This window comes from Cyphomyrmex costatus, unplaced genomic scaffold, assembly GCF_001594065.2.
Source record: "Cyphomyrmex costatus isolate MS0001 unplaced genomic scaffold, Ccosl1.0 scaffold116, whole genome shotgun sequence".
In the NCBI taxonomy this organism is placed as follows: Eukaryota; Metazoa; Arthropoda; class Insecta; order Hymenoptera; family Formicidae; genus Cyphomyrmex; species Cyphomyrmex costatus.
Window position 1 is genome coordinate 964,584 of NW_017275130.1, and position 22,648 is coordinate 987,231.

The 22,648-nt window shown below is 36.9% G+C and overlaps 1 protein-coding gene across 1 annotated transcript in view; it reads left to right on the top strand.

Moving 5' to 3' along the window:
* LOC108777795 (SAM and SH3 domain-containing protein 1) overlaps nucleotides 1–22,648 on the top strand; it is a 342,555-nt gene that overhangs the window by 244,164 nt on the left and 75,743 nt on the right. Inside the window, exons 2-3 of the mRNA XM_018544762.1 lie at nucleotides 16,533–16,721; nucleotides 18,276–18,439. Of these exons, the coding sequence (XP_018400264.1) occupies nucleotides 16,533–16,721; nucleotides 18,276–18,439 (353 nt within the window). The remainder of the gene's footprint in view (nucleotides 1–16,532; nucleotides 16,722–18,275; nucleotides 18,440–22,648) is intronic.

Genomic DNA, 22,648 nt, shown 5'->3' on the forward strand with positions numbered 1-22,648 from the left:
CAACATCAATTTTATTTGAAGGAACAACTGTGTTGTACTTTGCTCATTTATATTACAGAAAATAAATAATTGCTTACAATTAGTAATATACATATATACAGGGTGCTGCACGAAATGTCACGAATAAATTATCCAACTTTCAGGCTATGGTAATCAGTTATACCATTTCCGTGTCAATTTTGTTAAAAATAAATTTGATATATAACTAAATAACATGACATTTCGTGCATCTTGTATTTATTACCATGTAATGAAATGTCACAACTCTCCCTAAAATTAATTAAGATCGATAACTTAGCGCAATACGCGATATATATATAGTCGAAAGCCATAGAAAGGATTTCAAAACGCGCGTAGATCGATCTTGCATCCTCACACGTGCTCTCGTAGTAACAGGACGTATAGCACGTGACTAGTCCATTCAGTTATTCCACGCGTCGCTTTCTCCTCCTCTCTTTTCCGTCCAGCTTCCCGCTTTCTTGCGCGCTCGTTTACTTGGCTCGTCAAACAAGCGTTGAATTGCATTTGCCTTGCCAACGTTTCGAGCAAGTGTGGAGCTAATTCACATGCTTGTGTCTTCCCGGCTACGTGCCACGTTTATCACGTTCCGCTATCCTGCCGCTTGCTTAATATTGCAGATCAGTTCTATTGGAGAAGGTGTCGTAAAGATAAGATAACTTTATGACTAACTTTTGACATCAAATATATACTGCCTAAAAAAAAAAACAGCTTTCTAATGTATATATATATATATATATATAATCGCACTTAATCACGGTTTCATATATTATAGCCTATTATATTAATATTGTACATTATTGATGACGTAAAAGTTCATTTACAATATCATTTTTCTATGATGATCTGTATTCAAGATTATATCCAAAGCTTTGACAAACTTTAACTTTATTTAGTTAAAAAAAAACATTAACTTACCCAACCCTGGTTTTATGAAACATAGGTACCTGCTATTTTTTCTGTTTTCTAAAAAAAATCTTTATTCTATTCTAAAAAAAATATTTCATTACATCAACTCTAATTAAATAATAATTTTGATGATATACAACAGCCACGCAATATAGAGATATCTAATAACGTATTTTCAATTAGGTAATCTGTAATATATATTTGTGGCGGGAAAGGTTAAAACATTAATACCATATCAACATGCATAATTGATTGTAACCGAATCATTGAATGGAAGTGACATTTATTGCTTGACGCAATAAATCGCGATATCAAGCGCACCTGTGAAAACCTTATCGATCACATTTCACGGAACACGTGTCGTACATCACGTAAGAAGGTATAACTCTAAGAGTATAAGAACGTTAACAGGTGATATGCCATGTTGATCACGACTAACTACCGTTTTCTCATCGCTAACAGTAAGTAGAACATTACCGTCATTGTTGTCGTCGTCGTTCTCGTCGTCGTTGTCATCAACAACGTTCCACCCTCTTGAACGAGGCGCAAATCCACACACGAGTGTAAATACAACCATCGTCTCGAACCATCACTGCAAGAAGGAGGAAGAAGATTTTATCCAAAGGTGGTGATTATGGTGATGACATTAAGGTGCACAATCAACGGAACCGACCTGCAAATTGAATAACGGTGTGCTGTCGGTTGATATATATCGCACCCCCAACTGAACCTGGTCGTTCCCTCCATAGTTACACACGATTCCTTCACGTCTATCTCTATTTCTCTTACAGCCGCGTATATGTGTATACATACAATACATTCCCTTTTTCTCTTTGCCGGTTCGCACCAACTCAAGATACTCTCCTTACGATCCAGCCGCCCGCGCCTTATTCTCCTTGTACCGGGACGTGGTACGGAATACCTACGTGACACCGAAACTGATTCGCTACAACTTTACTGGCCGCCTCCGCTCTTCCATCTACTTTCTTCTCTTCGTCGTAGGACTGCCGGCTGGGCTTTCTGAGCTCTCCGTCTTACCGCTGCCCCGATTGCCAACCAGTCAGCGGAGCTACCCGCTCCCGCGCGCGTAATCGGATTCCCAAGATTTTCCCAACTTTTCCTTAAATCTCACGCTACCCTCTTTTTCCCGTTTCTTGCTCCTCTCTTTCTCTCTCTCTTTCGACCGCACCGCGCGCGCGTGTTACCTTGAGGAAAGCATGCTTCGCTCGAGGAACAATCGGCTAGCGAATGAGAGACGGCTCCGCCGTTGGTTCTCTCTCCTTAGATACTCCGATCGCGTTATTTCGTTGCGAAGAATCACTCGAGAGACTTAAGAAGCTCAATTGCGCTTTTATCGTAGACTATCTAGGATCGTGCTTGAACGTGAGTCGGAAACAGCCGGCCGGGCTTTTAGAGTACTCGGTTGCATTGACTACCATATACCTCTATAAGATCTCTTCGAGTAATGCGATATAATTGGACGAAGTTTCGAGGAAACTCTTTATTCAATGAAAGTTTTATCGAATTTGTAAATCACACTGCTCTATAGACACGATGAGTCTGTATAACGTTCCAAGTTCCATTTGTCTTTTCTTTCTTTTACTATATAATTTTCTGTTACTTTTTTTCTTTACTTCTGTCAATTTTACTACTTAAATGTCCAGAAACACTATAATTTGTATCGTATTTACTTATGCTCATTTGCTTTATGCATTATCTTTAATTTGTTGCCATAGACACATAATTAACGTACGCATTATACTAACAAATAATTCTCCGTAATATATAAAATATTTTTGTTACGTGTATCATATTCATTTAGCGTGCTTTTAGTGATATACAAACAATGGCAATAATTGTTATAAACTTGATTCTGCTGATAATCGGACACGATAAAATAATTTCAATCGTGTAATGACCAAATTACGAAATTGGTGTTATATTTAGACAAATTCCTATTAATTAGACTGATAAAATTGGTGATAAAATCTTTTGAGCAGCAATGGAATATTTTGAATTGTTATATACTCGTGAATTAGGCATTAATTATTACATTTTTTTGAAATTATTATCTGGCGTAATCTAGTTTTATTGCTAATAACAAACTGCAATTTTGATTTAGTTAATAATTAGGTACTTTGCTTATATACAGTGTACCAGATTGCACGAGGATTAATAATACTCAACACGTTGGTCAAAGCTTGCTCGGGATTATGGAAGCTTTTCCTTTCATCATTTTAGGACTAACTTGCTTTGTTTTACGTCATGAATGGACGGTTATGTGGTCGGAAATCCAGCTTTTCTCGCTTTTCATAAACATTGTTATTATTTCGTACTGTAAATACTATTGTTCTAATGTGGTATTATCTTACGTAAATAAAAATCGTATAACAACTGCTTTTTACACGGACATTTAAGCAAAATACTTAATTTGCTATGCGCGTTATTTATTATCTAAATTTATTAATTTTTTAAGTCTATAATTAATCAGTAATTTAATTAATTAGTCTCTAATTAATTAATTCATATAATTGTAATTATAGTTCTTTTTATTTAATGAAAGAGGTATAAAGATGTAAGAAAAACTCATATTATTTTCTAATTTAAAGTTTATAAAGTAAATTATTTTAATGTACACAGAGAGTTAAAGTTCTTTTAGTCATAAATGTTTAAAAGCTGAAAATGACGGATCCTTTGACGAGATAAAAATACATTTGTAAGAATATATAGCTGAAATTTTCTGTAAGCATAAAGTTGCAAAGAGCTATCAAAGCTCAGGCAAAAAAATTGCGATCGAAAGCGAGGGTCTGCGATCTTGCGGTTGCATTAATTGAAACGTTCGAGGCTTTTGAACAACCGACTCTCATTGCTACGCCGACGAGCACGGCTAGTGAGGGCGCGAAAGAAAAAGGGCAAGAAAAAGAGAACGCCAACGTAAAAAGAAAAGATGACCGGTTATACGCGGTGTGCGCGGAATTGGATTGGTTTTTTACTAATTAAAATTTCAAACTTGACACCTGAATGTGCCGTCTTTAATGAGACGGCGTCTGAAGTGTATGTGTATGTGTGTGTGTGTGTGTGTGTGTGTATGTGTGTGAGCATGGGGTTTCTCTCATTATTCTCACGGATGCCGGAGTTACAAAGCAAGATATATAGACGAGAGGGGAAAAAATAAGAGGAAAAAGAAAGAGAGAATTGACTGATACGGGGATGAGTGAAAATGAGCACACATGACGAGAAGCTAACTATAACTTTGTCTTGTTCTCTTCCGAGTTAAACGTTATTACGAGAAGATGTTTGAGAAAATAAAAAGTTCGATGCGTATGTATGTATGTGAATTACGTCGACTTTCGTAGTTATCAAAGTCCTTCTAGCACTGCCCACGTTCCAGGCATCGTGAAGATATTATGGAGCGCTGACAACGTAGGTACACGTGTGCTGTCGCTGGTTCGTAACGGAGCGTAATACGCGTACGCCTCGCTCTCGCCCTCTTTTCGCTCACATTGTGTATGTTAATTAATGTTTGCATTACGCGGCGTCTACAGGTAATTAACTATTCAGCCCTCATCGTCAGGTTTTCCGTCTTATTATCTCGATACCGAATGACACCGGCTCGTCTCTGCTTCTGACTCTCATCTTTCGTATTTCACTCGCGAATGTTCTCTAATGACTTCTTGTCTCTTTTACGACGTAGTTAAGCTCGCGTAGTTCGAGCGCGAACGCATCGTTACGTGATGCCGCAAAACAGCCGTGCGCTAATGGTTATTGAACTTTCGCGATACGAGAGACAAGATCAGGCTATAAAGATCGTAACGCGATTTACGTGCATTTATGTTCAATATAATCAACGTTCGTTCTTTGAGTGTTCTTAATGAACTGTGCGAAAATTTCGTATAAACTTGAACGTGAGTTTTTACAAAGCAGCACAGAAAATTTATTATTACTGTTCCAATCTCTTTTTTCTTCTTTTTTAGTCCAACTATTATATGTTAGAAAGATATTACAATAAAACATTGTAACGCGAAAGTTTATTTGACACCAGAACCGCGGCTATGCCATTTTTAACCCAACTGATAGTTATTTTCTTCTTCTAGTTTGGGTCTGCACGTGAGAGAGAGAGAGAGAGAAGCTTTTCAAGAGATTTTTATAACCTTTTATATATATATAAGTAATCATAATTTTACATGTTATTTTACTTTTATGATGACAACCCCTAGCTTCTTCATAAACATTCAAATATACCTTGAACGGTGATTGAGTTAATTTAGACTCGTGTCTAGTTAAAAATAAATCTAATTAAAAATAAGTAGGTATAATAATGTAATTACATTTTTTGGATGACATGTTACGGAGAAAATGATTTTGCTGAAGAAAGATTTTGCTAAAAATTTAGGTAGATTTGAAAATAATTTGTTAAATCATCAAAATAATTATGGATGTAAAAAACTCAAGCATAATGGGCAATACGATAAAAAGTTTTAATATTCTAGCGATTAGTTTGAGCGCTGTAATTAATTTGATGTTTCTGCAGCAAAATTATTTTCCAATCTGTATTTATCGAAAAAAACTTTAGCAAAACTGTTTTCTATGGTATACACGAAGCCGAGTAATAGTGTTTTGCATCGCAGGAAAAATGACGGCTAATATGAATAGTTTGTTAAAATAAGAATTTGGCCGTTTGATCATAGATTTTACTATTTTGCATTTTTCACATTAGTCCGTTTTGTTCTTTCATTAAAAGCGTTCGTTTTATTTTTATAAATTAATATGTCAGCTTGAACAAAACGAGTTTAAATGATGGACGTATTGGCACGACTGAATTACAGCTCAACGCTTAACTGAATGAACAGTATGCAACAAATGCACAATAGGGTAGCACGCTTGTCGTCCATTGCCTGTCGGCATTGCGCTTTGTATCGTAGTTTGATGATGCCGATGTCACTGATCATCGCGAATTGCTTTTGTGTCGCCGCGATACCTATACCTACACACCTCATACCATTAATTCCCGTTTTATAATAGAAATGATTGTTTTAAATACTTCATTTCCAATACCTTGCAACGAGTACGAACCAATGCAATGCTTGCGTGAAAACCATAAGAGGAAAACATTATGAGAAAAATAAAGCGTTATTTGCACGTTGAAGATAAATTTAATAGTTAAATATTGGGTTTCGTATCAAAATGGATTGTGCGCGTTATCATACTCCACTATTTTAAGATATAGAGCACTGTAGATCAGCAAGAGGATTCGGTATCCTGAATTATGCGCTTCTTCTTTCCTCCGTATAAAAATTTGTAGGAGGATCGCGGTTTATCGGCTAGAAAAGGTATTTTAGCAATTCAAATCTTGTCCCTTTGCTCTTTGCGCCGCCTCTGTGCCGCTCGTAATTCAACCATATACCGACAGTCGAGTGAAAACCAACCGTAGCGGATGAGACGATTCAGTAGCCGCAAGCCACAGAGATTGCTCAAAGGGTCGGCCTTTGAAAATAAATGAAATATACCCACTTCCAGATGTGACGAGGGTCTAGCGTTACTTCAGTGATTACGGCCGGAAATGAGCGGACTTGTACGCCTAATACTCAGTATGCCTCGAGGCTTATTTCCGTACAACTCGCACTGCAACAACGAAAAGGTTCCATGCTCGCTCGCCACTCAATCAGGTTTCCGAGGCCCGAATCTAAATTAAAATTGTCTTTTATTTTTTTTACCCACTTCCCTCGAGGCCCATTAAATTGTATAGTTTAGATAACTACGTGTCTCAGCTGCGCGAACACTGAACTATACCGTAACGGTAATGGGATATCGAGAAGGCATATAATATTTACGAAATTCTTAGTGATTTCTTTTACCAGCAGATATAAGAAAAATAAAGGAACAGAAAATAGAGAAGCTTAAAGAAGTCTAAAAAACAACCAGAAAATGTAAATTAAAGAATACATTAAATCAAATTTTGTTAATTTATGTAATCATAAATATAAAAAAAATGGCGCAGTGTCGCTGCTCTTTGCTTAACGCCGAGACACTACCGTGTTTCCTAATAGAGAATTTTCAAATTGATTTAAAATTTGAAATATTAAAAGCAGGAAAATTAACTTGGCAGTTATTTTACGAGTATTTACTGACAAACCATATCAGTGTAACCGCAATTCACTATTTTTGCGTTAAACAGTAACAACCAATTTTACATTTGACGAGAAAATTGAAACAAATAATAGAGCAGGAAAATGAAAACAGAAACAATATGAATTATGTATTTCAAGTACTATGAGTTGTTGCCTTGTGTAAGCAACAATAAAAAAATTATCATAAGTATTCAATGACAATGTGATATTAATATATATTAAGCATCACACATACACACACGCACATACACACATGTATGGATATAAATTTCACGAAAATAAAAAAATTAAACAAGTTTCGAAAGCGTGTAACGTTTAATACAAATAAATCGCATGATTTAATTTTATTATTATATCAAAAATATGACGTTATCACTAATGTTGATAAACTCGTATAATATCATATGACATACAGAATAATTGAAAGAAATATATTTTTCCAAAAAATGAGGAAGCGTACTGACGACGTAAAGATATATCAGATGCTCTTGTATTTTGTGGCGTTTATCTTTCATTAATATTACAAGACGAACAATCACGTAATGTCGAAAACATCGCAGACAAGAGGCTTTTAATGTTATAAGTTTCGCGTGTTGGCAAAACGTGTATTGGATAGGAAGGAGACGAGGCCCCGAGGTGCTTCACGAAGACCGTGAAAAGAGACGGTGGGGAAACTTTTCGGGAAGTCCGTAGCGCAAACGGCGAGAAACGACGCCGTGCGTTAAACTGACAATAGCGCTTTTTTTTCCAGAGCCGTGTTCGTGCATTTAACAATGCTACAATCCATTCGTGCACGCATACACTGTTCTCTATCCTCGCCGTTCTTCTGTTCACCGTCACCCCTTCTATCCGTCGACGTTTCTTTTTTCGCTTTCGCGCGTCTCCGTTCCTCTCGATCCTTCCAGTCATTTCCACTCGAACGTCGAGCCACCCATTCGCACCCTTTCACCTCTTCCCCCCGCGACATATCCATCCAACAACAAACGTCGTCTACCCCCTTCGCACGTCCTCGGAGCTACCGACATCGGCACAATGCGCAATGCATTTTTGTGATTAAAATTTAGTAGACGCCGACTCTGTTTCGAAGTATGCGTACGTGTGTATGTTGGGGCGTGGGCGGAGGATTCCCGTAGGATCAGAATGTCGAGACCTTCGACGTTGTTCGTCTGAATGAAATCGTCTGTCGCGTCGGTGAGAAATTTGAAGATAATTTTTACAAGTGATATCACTTCATTGGTTTTATAAGGAATTTAATTTTTTTTAATTGAAAAACCAATCATTGTTAACTGTTAATAATTATGAAGATTTATTTTTTAATGATTATGATTAGAAATTCTATTTGGTCTCATTAAAATGCTATTCTTGCTAGGACTTTTTATTTGTTTAATTTGAACACTTTTCTCATTATACATATATACTATAAGATACCATATCATTAAGATATCTTAATATTTTTGAAAGAAACAGACAGAATTGTAAATAAACGATGCTAAAAACGGCATCCTTTTGCTGTCCGAGCGAATGAGTTTTTCAAGCGACGCACACGCATCGCATCTCACAATCTCCATTTAAAAGAATCCTCAGTGCCATCTCCGATGGCACCAGCCTTTGCTCTTAGCCGCCGTTAACTTCCGGGTTCCGTAAACATTCCACGGTCCTACCACGATCAAAATAAAAGTTGAGGAAGAAGGAAACCACGGAGCTTTTGCCGCGAGACGTGCTTGCACCGTGGCGGAAGACTGCTGCTGCGATGTGTTGACGGCGGCCAACGGCAAGGAGGATGAGAGTCCAAAAAGGAATAAGACGCGGGGAAAAGACGACGAAGGGATTGTGGAGTGTAGAAGGCTGGTTGGGCAAGCGGAGATTAAGGCGGCAGCTCTTAAGCCTGACGCCGAAATCCTGACGTCGAGGCTTTCGTCGAGTCTGAAAAGGGACGAAATACCAACCACCCACTACGCCACTCGTGGACCAGTCTGCTGCGCATTACTCGTCGACCTTTGCCTCTTAGCGTCTATCCTACCGTCATTCCGTTTTCTTTTTCGCCCTCGCCTCGTTGCGGTACCGAAACTACGTGAAATACTTTGCCTTATCGAAGCCAACAATCTTAACTCGGAAAACTCTCTATTTGTATTAAGAATTATTTCTATTATTTTATATATAGTTCATCTGGAAAACTTCTTTTTTTATAATCTTCCTTTGCAATGTCAACCCTTTTACTTTATATGCTTTTTATCTACATTAAAAATTTTAATTATCAGCAATGTACGGTGAACGAGTAATAAAAAGTATATTATTACAATTTCCGATTTTATTATTCCGATTAATTAATTTTTTACGGATAATTACTCAATGATTACAGTCACGTTCAATCGAACAAATCGAGTGTTCGCTGATTAATAAAATATTATTGTTTTTACGTAATGTTATTAGTACAGTTACAATATTGAAAAGAAAGCCGTATTTGTATATACATTTGTAAATCGTCTTATAAAAAAATACATATATCATCGGAAATGTGCAAGAAATATGAAAAGAAGAAATGTGAGAGGAACATGCATTAACAGTAAAATAATATAGTCTCTCAGGACTTTCCGTCTCTCTTGATAAGCGATACGTTTTTAACGAGCGAGTCTATCTTCCGACGCGCCGCTTTTAGTCGTACCCGATCGATCGAAAACAATAAGCACGTGATTTTGCTCTTCGCTATCCACCAAGGTCCCTCGATCAAGCGTGAATTCGGGGAACGTCTGGTGCGAGAAGATCACGATTCCCGTCTGGCTTTTCGCGGATTACATTTCGTCGATGGCGAACTGGCGAGTCGGATGGGAAGAGAAAGCGAGTAAATGAAGTATATGTAAATAATGAGAGTGAGGAAATGAATACGTCGGAGTGCTGCTCTACCTCCGCTAATGGCGGGTGCAACGCCCGTTGGAGGGACCACCCGAAAATAATTCCGTCCTCTATCATGCTGGCAGAAACGGTGGAGTGCCCCACGGGCTGCCCAATTATCGTAAAACCGCCATCTACTTTTCGCGCCTCGGATTTTAAGCGGGTGAGAAGCGCGCCGTTCGTATGCAAAATCGATATGCGTCTCTACTAGAGATGGTTCATTTCCGGCGAATGGCTCACGGATATCATTCTGCCACGAAAACAGATCAAATAGCCACCGAGACGTGACGGGGCGAACACTTTACTTAATCGAATACTTCGCCCTTGAAGATCTTTGTACTCCTGCATTTAATCTGAAAGGACATTAAAAGCGATATTTTCGAGATGAATATAATTTCCATCGGGAAATATACTGTAAAATTGTTATACGACGTTTCGTTTGCAATTACATCGGTAGGCAACCGTCGATGAACTTTCTCGGCTCGACGAATGAAAAGCGTGCCCGTGACGACGACGTGCGGTTGTTGTACAAAATGAGATGTAAAAGAGCAGAGTCCGTGAAAGTAAAAAAAAAGTAGGTGAGTCATCGAGAAATGTAGAAAAGTAGAAAGAGAAAGAAAACTGAAAAGGTATAGATGGATAAATAGACTGATATAAAAAAAAGTAAAGAGAGTAAAGCTCGTCTTGCAGTACGCGGTTAAACTCGAGCACGTCGGCGGGATGAGGGAAGGGCTTCTTGACTTTTCAATTTTCTTCCACTCTTCTATCTTAACTCGACCGTTTCTTCCCTCCCTCTACTGCTTCTTCCCTCGTTCTCCTCTCCGACCGTCTCTTCATCCTCTCGCTCGTTCTCATCCCGCACAACCTCGTCGAAGCGATCGCGGACGAGTCAATAGGGATTGCCTTCGCCCGGAGTAAAATAATTTTCCGGAAAGTTGTGCCGCGCTCGGCAATGTTAACACTCTGAAAGTGGGTTTGCCTACTTCAAAGGAAATATGAGAACCGACGGACGCGCTTGATTTTTCGATCCGCTCCCTCGCTTCTTAACGACTAGCGGCTTCGCGGGGCTTTATCTTCTTGAGTGAGGCGGATCACGCGCGCATCGCTGACCACTTTGAATTCCGACAGTACGAGTGAGGAGAGAAAGAAGAGGCGATACGAAAGTTAACCGAAGGAATTGCCAACTTTGCCGCGAGCGGAAGTGAGCGATAGATAAATAGGGCAGAAGTACATTTTATTCTCCCGACTTCGCTTCCGATCCTTTCGCTCGATTTTTCTGTGATCTCTGAAAAACGAGTCTCGAAAAGTGCAACGAAGAATTCAGAACATTATCGACCGTCAACTCTGAGCAGCTTACTTGTCAGTACAGCGTAATCCTTTCTGCAAGTGAGATAATATTTCACGTAGAAAAGTCCGTTTCTCTGTGCTGACGCCGCTGACGGTGCTACAAAAGTGCAGTCATTTTTCGATTCGTTCATTTTCCGAGTAATGCAGAACAGCGCGAACGATATTCCGCGGAAAATTTTAGCACGGAAATATGCGATAGCAGTCACACTGAATTACGGAGTGCATTGCGTAAATGCTCGTCCGGGACGCATTAGTATTCATTCATTTATTTACTTTTTGTCTTTTTCTCCGCGCGATTTTTTTCATTCCGCTTTACGCGGCGGTTAATGAAGATCCATTTTAACAAAAACTTGATGGACGATAAGGCATATATATTATGTGTATGTATGTCATAATAATAATGCAGCAGTGTCGTTTGTCATGCTGAAAGTGTCTCTATTATCCGTAAAATTTTCTCGGTCAAAGGAACGGTGTTCCTCAAATAGCAACGTGTGTCGTGTAGTCTCACGGAAAATCTATGATAGGGAGGAGACGAAACATAATTACAGTGCGCGCCTTGTTATCGAGCTACTGAGAGGGCGGTCGTTGTTGGGTTGTTCGTCGGATGTCCGTCCAAAGCTGGTCAACTCGAACCAGATAGCTAATGTTGTATACCGCTGTCTCGTTAGAATGAAATGATTCTGCCAGAACGGTAACACGATAGAATGGTAACACGAAGAATTAACTTTTACCATGGTACAGGTACTTAGCTCGCCCGGAAGGACCTGTGCGCCAACTGTTTTTGTCGTTCGAAAGAAATCTCGTTGTCCTTTGTAAAACCTGATTAATCGTTGAAATCCGGTGCTCGTTAAAGATGGCGCGGACTACCAGTGCAATTATGTTTCCACGATAATTTGCTGTTATCCAATTATATGACATGGCATGCATTTTTTCCGAAGAATTGAAGAATTAGGACACGGCGAAAAATCATGGAATAATCAAATGGAACAACGTTCTCGTTACATCATGGGCGTTTGATGATTCAACCCTCCCTGAAATTTATTTTTTCTTGTTTAATTATAAAACATATATAGAATGAATATATATATATACACACACATATGGTATTAGTTAATTACTTATGCTAAAAAATTTACTATAATAAAAAAGAAATGCAAGCTTTAGCTGTTTGAAGTTATTTTATCGAGACTCAAACATAGCGATTGCGAAGGTTCGTTTTTGAAGAGATATCAAAACGAAGCGAGATAGGATCCGACCACAAGGACATTTCTACAGACATTTCGCCAAGCAGCTTGGCAAAATGAACGCTTTAATCACTTCTCAATTATCCGTTCATGGATGAAATTTTAATTTACGACGCGATAAAGTTCCAAAGAGTCGTGCCCGCGCGTGCAAAATTCGTTCGCTTTATGCGCTCTCAATTTGAAAGTTTCAGTTTGACCGTTAAGCCCCTCGGAGGGAAATGACGGCCAGAAGCCTGGATGGAAAAGGAGAAAGAGGAAGCGGAAGGAAGAGGCCTGGAACGGCGGAGGAAAGTGTTGGAGCGACGGGGGAACATCGTATTAAATCGGAAGATTGGAATTCTAATTAATACTCGCGGATTATCGATAAAGGGGCGAGAGAAACGGGTACGTGAAGGGATGAGAAAAGAAGAGGGACAGATAGCGCGGAACGATGACCCGTTCCGTTCGTTTCATCCTTCGCGCATCTTCGACACTCACCTTAATGTCTTCTCTAACTCTCCCCAAGGTAGAACCTTCGTCGGAATAGATTATATCGTAATGAAAATCTTGACGTTTGACGTTTTGCAATTGATGACTCCATTCCTATCGATTCATTGAATATCCGGCGCACCGATGCGTATTACGTGTCACACGTGTTTATTGCAGATTCGAACGGTATAAAATAGATTTTGAGTTGAATTTATTATTTGCGACAGCATTAAAGAAAATATAAGGTACTTCATATCTATATAATTATACATAATTGAAAAATTCAAATGTAAAATGTCCTCGAAGCAATAGGAGTCCCACGCTGGTTGTTAGGTTGCGTAATAAATTATATATCTTGTCATATCATATCTCGTACGTTTCGACTTTATTTTTAAGTCATCCTCAGCATACAAATCGATCACTTATTATTATCATACTGGCATTCATCAAAGCAAAAAACCGCCTATCCACTTCAGTTTCATAGCTGAGTGATTTATATCTTTATGCTAAAATTATAATCAAATGATCAAATTAAGTTAAATAAATGAACAGGCAATCCTTACCTATATGAAGCCAACATGAAGATTAAAAAAACTGTATTCCTCTAATTACACCACCAAATCATTACAAATTTACACGGTTGTTTAAACATATTTCTTAAAACATTATTGTCAAATTAAACATTACATTATCCTTAACAGCGAGTCATCTTCAACTCAATACATAATTGAACTCTCCTTTTAGATATATTTATATATATATATATATACATATATGATGGATTTCACAGATATTTCTTGTAAAAATGCAATAGGAATTTTTTCAAAAATTTTTACGTATAGAAAGCCAAAACTGATCAAAACATACATACGTGTCCTTTAAATATGAATCTATAATCATAATGTCTTATTACTTCTTCTTCTTGCTTAGCTGGCCAGGCAACCTAATTGGTTGGAACTAGGCCATGTCTTATTCTACTACAAGAAGCGAAGTATATATTATAAGAACTTACAATTAAATTAGCTGCATGTACAAAAAAATAATTATATTATTGGAACTAACGTTTATAGTATCGTGTTTATGCAACAAACACAATCTACTCTAAGTTAGTAACTTGTATCAGTTCTACTTATAGTAGAATTGTTCATAATTTTGTATGGAAAAAGCATTTGAAAAATCAGAATGTATCGTATGAAACATATATCAAAACGAAATATTAATCAGAGTACATAATATATAAAATTGCAAATACAATTCTATTTTGAAATCGAACTTAAATTATATTATTATATATATAGACCGTGTAAACTTTTTAGAATTTAATTAGTAGTTAAATTGTCGGTTGTTATAAAAAAAAAAGATATAATTTACCTATTACATTCAGGATTTCATTTGCTTTTATTTAAATACAGATTTGGATTTTATTTCGATTATTTAATCGCATTAATACATACAATTTCAGAACGGAATGTTCTATCATATATATTTTTTCGTGCAATTTACTCTACTAACACTAGACAATGTGATGTCAAGCGCGTCGTGAATTCTTTTAGTGGAATGGAGCCGCATATCTGGCAACAGTTGCAATATAATTTTGCGAAACGGCTACCGAATTGTTGGAATGTATATCATACGTCACATATCCCAGAGGATTAGTCACGCGCATGCGTTTTTTGTTCGCGTTTTCCATTTTTGTACTGTATTCTATTTCACCATGAGTTCTAAAAAACGTGAATTATTATGATGAATTGTACAAAATAAAACCAACAAAGCGTACTGCTGATTGAAAACTCGACGAACTGATTTTATTAAGATACAATTGTGCACGCGATGTAAAAAACAATTTAGATAATTATTTTGTCACTCACCTTATTATTATTATCAATAAAAAGTAATTTTTTTATCGTGTACAATACATCTTATATTCCATTATACGTTGCACGCAAGAGAAACATCTCTATTTTGCCACCTCACCATCGAGAAATTAAACGTGTAAGCGCACTTCGTCGCGAAGTCTGCGTGAAACCTGTCGACGCCTTTCGCGAAATTGGTGCGGGTGGAAGATGAACCGCTTCTTCGCGTCGGGCATAATTCCCACGTAATTCACTCACAGCCGCGAAGGGAATATTTACAAATGGGATTTAAATCCGGGAGAGACGACCGCGGTGCTAGCCATGGAATATCGTTTGCCAGCACCTAGCGGAGAGACGACAGCGGTAGCGGCGGCAGTGGCGGATACTGAGGATGGATGGAGGCCGCTTAAAGTGTAAATAGGAGGCGATTCGCGCCAGACAAAGCGTTCCCGTTTCACGATCCTCCCTACACCCACCGATTCCACGCTCCTCGCTATTCCGCCTCCACTTCCTCCTCCGCGGCCATAAAAGGGAGACACAGCCCTTCCACGGTTACTACGAGCCGAGAGTCGAATCGGGAGTCGGCGGAAGTGGAAACCTGAAATATTAATGTGACACCAACCTTCGTACGCCGATCCTTATCCTCGACTTCCTTCTACTTCCCGGTTGTCCGCTTTTCTCCTGGACTGTAACGTCCTTTCTTAGACATTTGACTTTCTCTTCCCCCGCACGTCCGCCTATGTGCTTACCTTGTTGAATCATACACTACTGCCGCTGGCCTGGCTCAATTCGAGAAAACAGGACGAATGTGTATACACGCATTTTTTATGCGCGAAGACGTTTTCTCGAGAATATCAGTTCACATGATAAGAAGTGCTACAATCTTTAATGTAACATCGTTAATATTGAAAATACGACGTCGTTTAGCATGTCTTATATTTTTACTTACGGCATTTTTTTTATGTTTTTTAAATCGCACATATGTAAAATATGCAAATCATATCTGCCAAAAGAGAACATGTCTATTTAATATATTGTAATGTATACTAAAGAAAATCAATATTTATGTATAGTAAAAACAAAATCTGTTACCATTTAAACATATTACGATTGTTACAATATATGTCTGATTATTTCGAAAAGCGCTACAACGTAGCAATCCCATTTATTTAGATAACACGTTTGTCATTCATTATTATTTACAATATATGGGATAATTCTGTGCTTTTGTCATGTTTCATTAATAAATAACTCAATAATTAATCTAAATGCGTTCCACATTTCCAACATGAATTGATCTTATGACGATTGCACTTAAAAATTTACAATCATCAGTTGATAAATTAATAAATTTATCAATTGATGAGAAAATTATAACGCGTTTAACACAAATCTACTTAAGCACACGCAAGTAATTTTTGACATTGTGATATAACAATAAAATGTATTTATTATTCAGCTATCGCCGATTACAGCAATCTCTTAAAAAGTTTGAGATTGATGATTATTATTTTTAACAATTATCGCTGCGGAAATCTTTCGTATTTATTTAATATGAAATTATATATATTAATTTACGTTATATGCGAAAATAATGAACATGTTTATGTAAGCATTTGCACGTTTTCTAACGTTTATTTTACAAGTTCTAATTATTTCGACATTGTGTGTTACAGGAGGGCGAGAGAGGGTATTTGGAAGGACTTGCTTCCAGATATGCAGATCTCTTCAGGACACATTACGGGGACGTTCTTGAGCCGCTCGAAGAGCTACGCCGGCGAGAAACAAACGCTTCCGCCCGAATGCCCAACACTCAGCTCACCACCAGTCATTCACAGCCCATTTACGTGCCCGGAAAATACTCGGTGAGCGAATCCCTCATATTCGCTTTTATTTGCCCCTTCCTAGGCGTTTTCTCCTTTTATTGCTTCCGCGGACGGCATAATGCGGTTATAGGATGACATATAGTAGCTTGTCTATCGCCGCGATTTCTTCTTATTACTCTGCTCCCCTGACACTTCGCCAAATTGCTTTTGAAGGGACAGAACTTGTGAGAAGAACACGTCCAGTTGATTCGATACGAGCATTTGTCTCTTTTTCCAATAGGCGGGGACAATTTTATCACGAAGAAAATTGTCAGACACAGGCTATCGCGTATTTACTAAGCAATCGATGAAATACGAATGTATTTATGGGGATAAAATTGTATTTTAATAATTTTTGCAACGAAATATGTAGTGAATATGTATCTAAGATAATAAATAATTTCGTGATAATTGATAACAAGTAATAGCACTTAATCCTAATGAGAAATTGTCATATACAAAATATGATTGTGTTGATTCAGTAAATATTTTTTAATTAATGCTGGTTTGTATCTCTATCTTTTATACACATTGAACGATATGTTTAGCAAAAGAGAGACTTGACGGGAAATCCTTCACGGAAGTTCAAACACTGCGTTTGTGGGTTCGTGGCTCCTCCATGAGTAACTTTCCAAAGTGCTTTAAGGCGATTAACCATGTAGACCCTATCGATCCCAGCTTAAATCGGTTATTGTTCGTTACTCAGTCTTTCTCCCCGCGGCTAATCGAGTTTTCAAACGCAAGCAATCGATTGACTATTAAGGTCAGATTGCTTCGAAGATCGATAATGTATCGATTTGGAAAATTAATATAAAATTCACTTTTTTCTGAATATCAGTTTGGATAAAGCACGAAAATTTTGGTTGTTAAAATATTTTTAAAATTAAATACAACAGCGATATTTTGTGTATATTTAAAATAGAAAAACTTTATTTGCAAAAATGAATACATGCGGCACAATGAATAAATTTTAAATGCATAATTGTAGTGTTCTTTACAAATATTTTTAGCGCAAATTTACTGTAATGATAATGTAATACAAAAAATGTCGACTGTACTTTATCAAAAAATTATTTAGTCTAATTATATTTTTAGTTTGAACTTATTCACAAATGTTTTAGTAGATTTTAAATTAAAAATTTCAATAATAAAAATTTTGTATAAAATTAAATGGAAAATATAGTACGTAAAAATTTTTTACATATTTATTATTTGCTTAGGATTTTACAATCTTATAAAATATACTCTGTTAGAAATTTTGATGGGAATTTTCAGAAACGTGTGAATGAAGCTTATGCAGTTACTGTTTCTGAAATTTACTAAGTGAGAACGAAAATTTCAGAAACAGTAACTGCATGTTCGATTATGTCATCTCTTTCCTCATAAAATTCTACGATACAAAAACACTACTTTTATACAGTATAAGAGAGTTTTTAATACCGTCCCCGTCTTCTTCCATTTACAACATAAGTAGTAGCCAGTACTGCTTCGTAAGCAAAACCTACCACCTCTATAGATAGAGGAAAAGAGCGAACGATCTCCATTTTTGTGCAGCCCTCGAGCTGCCTCAGCGACAAGGAGGAGGATGAAATCTATGGCTTCGGATACGGGGTCTTCAGCCGGCAGATGCTCCAACATCGACAGCAGAAGCTCGCACTCGCAACACAAAACACAACTACCGCCATGACACCAGGTGGACCTCAGGCAACCTATCAAAGGTAACAAGACCGTCTAATATGCCCGCGTGTGTTTTATATATTTAAGTCGACAACTTATCCGTAAATATGGTCTTATTCAAGTGGATAGTAATATACAAATTATGTTTAAAAAAATCCTACTTATTAACGTAGGGTAAAAATGAAATGTCACTCAGTAAAATAAACAATTTAATCAATTTCTAAAATGTAATATTTAATTCTTCATCTAATTATTCTATTATTTGTACAATATAATCTAATAGATATAATAGATGTAATATAATATAATAGTTATATAATACTACTATTATATATTAATCATTTATTCTAAATACATAATTTAGTTTCTCGTTATTAAATATTCTAATTAATTGTAAATGAGAAATATATATATATATATACGACTACTGCAAAATTGTAATGGTTGCTATTTCACTTGAACGCTATAGACTTCAATCGATCACTCTTTCAAATCGCGATCAGTAACGTTCGACATCGAACACATTCGTCGAATACAGTAAATTCGAGAGCTCGAAATAGTGGAATGATTTTATTTAACTGAATTTAATCCGGATAGTCAGATAACGTTCGTATACTATGAGAGAATAATGAAATATTAATGCTAATGGTTTATCCAGTTGGTTCAATATTTTGGGCGTGCCGATTAATTAATCTACCTTGAAACAAATGCAAAATGATTATCACGAATTTATTCTCGATGCTGAATTTCCATGTTTATGAAGCGCAGTATTTTTGTGGTGCGTTCAATATTCGTTTTGTATGAAGAAATATGACATACGAATATATCAGATTCAAAACACGGTCGATCTAAAATTGGATTGTCAACGCGAAATAAATACTTCTGTCTCTGAATTGCGAAGAGTCTGTTCTCTTGTTATTTTACGTTTCTAATTTTAAGCTTTTTAATGTTAGAATTTTAGTTTGAAACTTTTGTATCAGTTTACGATGATATCTTAACTTTCATATCAAAGATCTGAAGAGAACGTATCAATTTTCCATACATCGAAAATCCATTATATCTTATGATATTTCGATTTTTATGCATCTCTACAGCGTACGAACGCAACTCCGCTTTCCGGACTATTCTCGTACAATACGCCACGCGCGCTGCCGCAGTCGCGCAGTCTGTTTATTATCCGTAATTGCCCATTGCTAACTGCTCTAACTGATCCGAAATACCATCTGCGTGCAGTCTCGTGCCGGCTGCTTGATATTTAATGGCTAATTAACCGACGAACCGAGCCACTGAACGCGCTTGGCCCGACATGCTCGTGCACTTGCTCAACGGTGCCGCGCCGCATCGTTTGCGAGGAGGAGAAACTAAAAGACGATGAGGGTGAAAAGGAGAGAAGGTACCCCGAGACAGTAGAGAAAGAAAGAGAGAGAGAGAGAGAGAGAGGACGCATATCGCATTATTAAATTCCATTATCGCACCATGGCCATCGACTGTTTTCGTGCACGCGCGAATAACCACGGCACCGAACTCGTGAAATTGCTCTCTCCTCTCACTGCCGCGATAAGCACGCTCGTTTTTGCGAATGAGTACATCTCCACGAGCCGTATCCGCATATTCCGTACTGTGACTTGGCTCCATAATGATACAGCGTGAACTGATATTACCACACTCTTTCATGAGAAAACCGCAAGTTATACCACAAATCGAATGGATCATTAATAATGATCTATTCGATTTACAGGGCTGCTACAAATTTTTGAAATTATACAATACGCAAATATCAGTTTTTTTTTTACGAATTACAGATTTTCTGATTCTTTAAATGACAATTAAAGCACGATAGCCTCTTACACTGTTGAAAAATTTGTATCAAATATAGGTTTCTTTTTTATTCCTGCACTGTCTAAACTGGTGCAATAAATTAAAGTAAAACAAATATACGTTTCTTTCGCTTCAACTTATTGCATCAGTTCAGGTAGGGCAGAAGTAAAGACAGATTTATATAATACACATTAACTTATACTTCTCTCTCGTGTGTATAATACATTTTATATGTCCCAAATAGTCCATTCAAATTTTTGTATTTATTTAATGTAAAATGAATATGTTAGAAAACAATACAGAAATTGTGTTTAAAAAATGATCACAAAGAGGCTGACACTAATTTACTAGTTCATAACTCACTCGAATACGTTAAAAAATTCAACACAAACGGTTAACAAGAACGGGAGTGGATCGGTTCAACTCAAACACACAATGTTTCTTTACTGTGTACACATAATGTTTCAAAAATTTTGTGAAGTCAAATACATCTATTGTACGAAGTTTGATATACCAATTAATTATTGTCTACTCTAGGCGTAGTACTAATTTGCGGCAACCATAAAATTAATTGCTTGGAAATAACGATCAATTGGACGAAGCTTTTTGCGAATTTAATTGGAGTTCTGTCGCTGTAAATAACAGGAATCGAAAATAGCATTTTTCAAGTATCAAGACAGAGAGAGAGTGCTCGCCTATTATTCTCTTAAATTTGAAGGGTCTGGAGATACGGATCTAAAATAGAAAATAATTTAAAAAAACAGTCCCAATTATAAAAATAAATCAATCAATTGAACGAAATTTAAGAACACTGCATAAAATATTAAAGAAATTAAAGTATACTTAATATAATGTTTCTATATTTTACTATACAAACGATTGAATTATTTGTATCTAATTTTATATAGTCAGTTGCTTTCTTTATTGCGTGACAACATAATTATTAATGTAGTCAATATTTGAATAATGGGATAACGATGATCAACGACAGAATAAACGTCAAGACAGTATTATGTCTTTATTGCGTATTCATTGAGAAATTATGTGGTTAGAAAAATTTCTGCGTTCCGAATAATATTAGCCGGAAATTTTTAATGGGCTCATAAATTTTATCGCAACACACACACACATACACATAGCAAGTTACAGCAAACCAAGTACTATCTTGATCGTTACTCACGTACGTAAAAATAATTACCGCGACTTCATGATAATTTATCGCGATGCTATAAAGTATGTATGTACTGTGTAGTATCGTAACAAGACAGGCCGCAAAAAAATTAAAGAACAGCCGACGAGGCGCGTCGTCTTTCACGCTTAACGTTTCAACCGAAGACTTTCACATGATAGACGTAACAATTTGTAATAAATTCACCGAAGCTGCGATAATGATATTCCTGTCGAAATGACGAATTGCACGATCAGCTAGTTGTCCATCTTCAAATTTACTTACTGCTATTGAGAATACACTAACAAAATAAAATTCCTTTTTAAGTAAATAATTTTTTTAATTATTTACGATGCTTTAAAGATGCTTGTAACATCAGTAATGTTGAATTGCTTGTCAATTTAATTTATGATATTACATATTCCAGCTTCAGTCTAAAAACTACGTTTCAAGACCGATATGTAATCGAAACAATTTGCTTCAACTGAAAATTGTAAAAATTCACGCAAATCTTAGGTATCAAGACTCTCACCTTGAATACTTTACTCATTTGTCTTAATAAATTTTTGTAAAATAAATATCTACACAATCGTTATCAGAAAAATAAATATTGAAACAGAATATAATTTAAAGATAAATTCTCTGAAGCAGAAAAATACTCTGCAACCGACTGTGTACGCAGTCGCTTTTACCCGTCTCTCGAGCGAGAGAATCCATCGTGCCTGCTGTTGGAACGCGCGTCGAAGCGACTAGACGATGATCGTGGAATTCATTAGCAACGCGTAGATTGATATCGCGTCCGATTGACGAATGGATCGCTTGCATTAATTATACGCGGTTGCGCACACGGCTGACGAACCGCTGGCCGTTTGTCACACGGCCGATGATGCGTTTAACGATCACTCGACGATGATGCAACCGACCAGCCCGATCGACCAGACACGTCTTTCCACCGGGGAGTATTTACCCGCGTGAATGCAACGTCATTATCATAATGCAGTAAACCAGTCCGCTTCTTTATCGGATGCGTGCGTCTTATTTCATTTCTCGTGGAATTCATCTGCCGATTCATGCGTGTGAGCCGCGTGTCGTGATAAATATATTAAATCTTTTTTAATCAGATCTTTCACTCGTATGTTTATTCAAATTTTTTTCACGATTTTTTTCCGCTATTTCTATATACAAGGTGGTAGTTAAATACCCCAAAAGATTTCGAGGGATGATTCTTTACACTAAATCGAGACGAAAACTTTGTTTGAGAAAT